Source organism: Grammomys surdaster, unplaced genomic scaffold (genome assembly GCF_004785775.1).
Source record: "Grammomys surdaster isolate TR1022 unplaced genomic scaffold, NIH_TR_1.0 206, whole genome shotgun sequence".
Lineage (NCBI taxonomy): Eukaryota > Metazoa > Chordata > Mammalia > Rodentia > Muridae > Grammomys > Grammomys surdaster.
In genome coordinates, this window is record NW_021604651.1 from 3,058,469 (window position 1) to 3,062,142 (window position 3,674).

At 49.5% G+C, this 3,674-nt stretch overlaps 1 protein-coding gene across 1 annotated transcript in view; it reads right to left on the reverse strand.

The window, feature by feature from the left end:
- Positions 1 to 1,190, reverse strand: part of Gucy1a2 (guanylate cyclase 1 soluble subunit alpha 2) — a 326,716-nt gene extending 325,526 nt beyond the window's left edge. The window contains exon 1 of the mRNA XM_028771399.1: positions 497 to 1,190. Within this exon, the coding sequence (XP_028627232.1) occupies positions 497 to 796 (300 nt within the window). The 5' untranslated portion in view covers positions 797 to 1,190. The remainder of the gene's footprint in view (positions 1 to 496) is intronic.
- Positions 1,191 to 3,674: the final 2,484 nt, after the last annotated feature.

The following is a 3,674-nucleotide window of genomic DNA, read 5'->3' on the forward strand; positions in this document are numbered from 1 at the left end:
AAGGAAGGAAGGGAGGGAGGGAGGAAGGAAAAAGGCAAGGAGGGAAGGAAGGGAGGGAAGGGAGGGGTTAAAGAAGAAAGGAAGGGAAGGCAGAAGAAGGAAGGAAGGAAGGAAGGAAGGAAGGAGGAAGAAGAGAGTGAGGAAGATAAGAGGAGAGAACAGAAGAGAGAGGAGAAGAGAAGCAAAAGTAGAAAAACAGGTGGCCTGAAGGACCCCTGAGGCCGTCAGAGAGGACAACAGTGTAGTTTGATTTAAGCCTGGAGCTGAGCAGCCAGACCTCAGAAAGAATGGGGTCTCATTATTTCCCAGTGTTCCCCTTCTGCCTAAGCCTAGAGGGCTGTGTCTCTAGGGATCACTAGGAACTCAAGGCCAAAGAGGGTGAGGCCGAGTCGCCCCCCAGCGGCTAGGAGCTCCCCACGCTCCCCTGATAGCCTTGATTCAACTTTCCCCATCCCTGTCCTCTGAAGAAGCTCAGACCCCTCTCTTCCCAGCTCACCGAGGGCGCCGTCAGGAGGCTGATGCTCTCGCCTAGTGAGTCCAGGTTGACTCTCCGGCGGCGTTGGGCTCTCTTGGAACCGGCGGCGGCGACTGCAGCAGCTGCCGTGGCGGCAGAGGCAGCGGGGGCCGAGGTGGCAGCCGTAGCGGCCGCTCTGGAGCCAGGTGGCCCTGGTGGGCTCCGGCTGCCATTCCAGCAGAGCCTGGACAAGGGGCACTCCCCTTCCTCCTCCGGGCTGGTCTCCAGGTAGTCAGAGCCTAAAGAGCTGAAGGACTCGGATGAAATCTTCCTGCGAGACATGCTGCTGGAGACACTACTGCAGCTGAGACCGCGGTAGCGGAGGTGGTGGTGGTGTTGGAGGCGGGGACACAGTGGTGGCGATGGCTGTGGCGGGACCTACTGTGACAAGCACCTTCAGGCGCGTCGGGGCCGCTTAGCGTTGCGCTTGCGTTCGCCCAGACCCGAGTCCCTGGGGCCACTGAGCCCCGCGAGCCAGCTGCTCATGGCGGGAACTTGGATTGCCGCGGCTCCTTGGGGCCCAGGCTCAGCAGTGGCGCCGGAGATGAGCTAGGGACCCGAAAACCGCCACCGCCGCCTTTGCAGCTGCTGCTCTCCAGGCGCAGCCTCAGCGCCCGCCCGTGCGCGTCGCTCCTGCTGCGGGGCTGCGGGGATCGGGGTGCAGCAAGGCTTCTCCGCCTTGCGTCTCGATCGCCCGCGGCCCGCGTCCTCCGCCCCCTCCAGGAGCTGCGTGCCTCCCTCCTCCTCCCTTTATACCCCCTCCCTCCAGCGCTGCCTCCGCGGGCATCACGTGTCTCCAAGCATACTCATTGGAAGTCTTTTCCTTGTCTGTCGCCACGTTTCAAAAGCAACTAGGACACTTTGCTGCTGTTCTTTCCGTTACCTGCCATCGTGCCCTGATACCAGGGGGCGCGTACAGTAATTTTCATAAGGTTAAAGGTCCCCAAGTCCAAATATCGGGTCCCTTGGTCCCTGAAAAAACATATGGCAGTGAACACGCCCAGGGTCTGACACTAGGGTGAGGGTCATAGAATTGAGGGAGTAATCTCCCTCTGAAGAAAACTGATAGCCCGACCTGGAGTATGGGGGTCCCTACACACAGGCGCGCTCCCGCGCGCGCGCGCGCGCGCACACACACACACACACACACACACACCATGTCCAATTTTAGTTTATTTTAGTTCAGATTGGTCACTCTAAGTGCTCCAGTGAAAACACAGGCAAAGGGAATAAGGATGGGACACATCATGAGGATGATATCCCACCTCGAGCGAGGCTGCATGGGCAGTAAAGCTCACCTGATGCTTTAATTGTGGGAGCTCGGTTGGAGGAGCCACTCCCAGCTCCAGCTGTCTAAGCTCCAGTGCTGGACAGCTCCGCTTACCACCTGCAGCAAGTTTGTCAGGTGGTGACAATACCCGATCTATTCTTGTACAGACTCCTCTCTTGGATCTGACCTTAAGGAGCCTGAGAGAGGTTCCTACGTCCCTCAACCACTGGGCTCCTTGTTCTAGATACACATTTGGGAAAACCAAGGGCAGTGGGAAGAAAGGCGACTCATACACTGAGAACAGATTTGCCACAGTGTAAGCAAGTCTCTGACTGCCAGTTTCTGTAGAGCAGCCTCATTGTCACCAACCGCAGTGGTGGCCCCAGGGCCCTTGGGTGGCTCCAGAAAAGATTATTCTGAAATTTTAATAGACGATGGTAAGAAGGAAGAGGAAATTGCAGTATCCCAGAAGAGTCCCAAGCTTAGTTTCCCAGTGAGAGCAATTGTCCACCTTCACCTCCTTCCTCTGAACTCAAAAGGGCTTGAGCTTTAACTCGAAGGACACAAAAGCCACAGTGTTTTTATGCTTATTTTCAAAGGGCTAGTCTGGGTAAAGCAGATAACTTTAAATGGGCAGAACACATTTGAAAACAGAAGAAAACCTCAGAATTATTATTGCTTCTCTACCCTAATTAACTTTTAACTCTAAATCTTAATTGTTTAGTATAACCCATAAAAATGTACTGAATTTCCTTTTATACTGTGGAAAAATCAGATCTCAAATAGACATTACAGATGAAATGATTGTGTGCACTACCATTAACTTATTTAAATGCATATTTATATGTATGTTATATGTGTACTCCATACATACGTACATACTCCTTCACAGCCTACAGAAAAAGATCTGAGCTGCATGAGTTCACATTTTACCAAGATAAAACCAAACCTGTGTTTTAAATTTATCATTAATATTATCATCATCATTAATAATATTTGGGCTGACTATATATTCATGGTTAAGTTGACCATTGCATCAATTAAGCCTATATGTCTTTGTTTATGTTAAAAATTAGATACTGGACCGGAAATATGGATCAGCTATAATAATTAAACACTAATTACATGGATTTGCAATTATAAAATTCTTATAGTTTCATTTTTATTAATTCTTTCAAAATTTTGTACAATGTATTTTGATCGTGTTCACCCATACACACAGGCTCTTCACTCCAACCACTCACAGGTCCATTTCCCCACACAGTCCCAAATTCATGTGCTCTTTTTAATATTATTATGGGGTTTTGATGGATTAATATTAGTGTTTTAGTTGAGATAAAATTATACCACTTCTTTTCCTTCTTCAGGCTCCTTCAAGCTACTCTCCCTCAAACCCACAAAATCCATTTTGTACTATCCATATACTCATGGATGAGTACTATCCATATACTCACTGGAGTATGGTGGGCACAACAGTGTCTGCACCGTATTCATAAAGAAAACCAATTCTCCCTCCCCTCAAAGCCATCAACATTCCATACCTCCTTAATTACACATGAGGATTGATGAGTCCTTCTATGTTGGAATGTTAATGGGTTTGATCCTGTGCAGGTCTTTTGCAGATAACCATAGGTTCTGTGACTTCATGAGTACCGTGGATCGGTCACATTCAAAACACAGTACCCCCAGTCCTGTGCAACCACTGGTTGGCTCTCAGACCTCACTATTTATTTGTACTATTTATTTGTACAGACAATGGCAGGTAGCAAGGAAACTAACAACTGATTAAAGAGCAGAGAATAAGTGTCAGTTGAATCCTCAGCCACAAATGGGATCTCTCTCTCTCTCTCTCTCTCTCCCTCACACACACACACACACACACACACACAG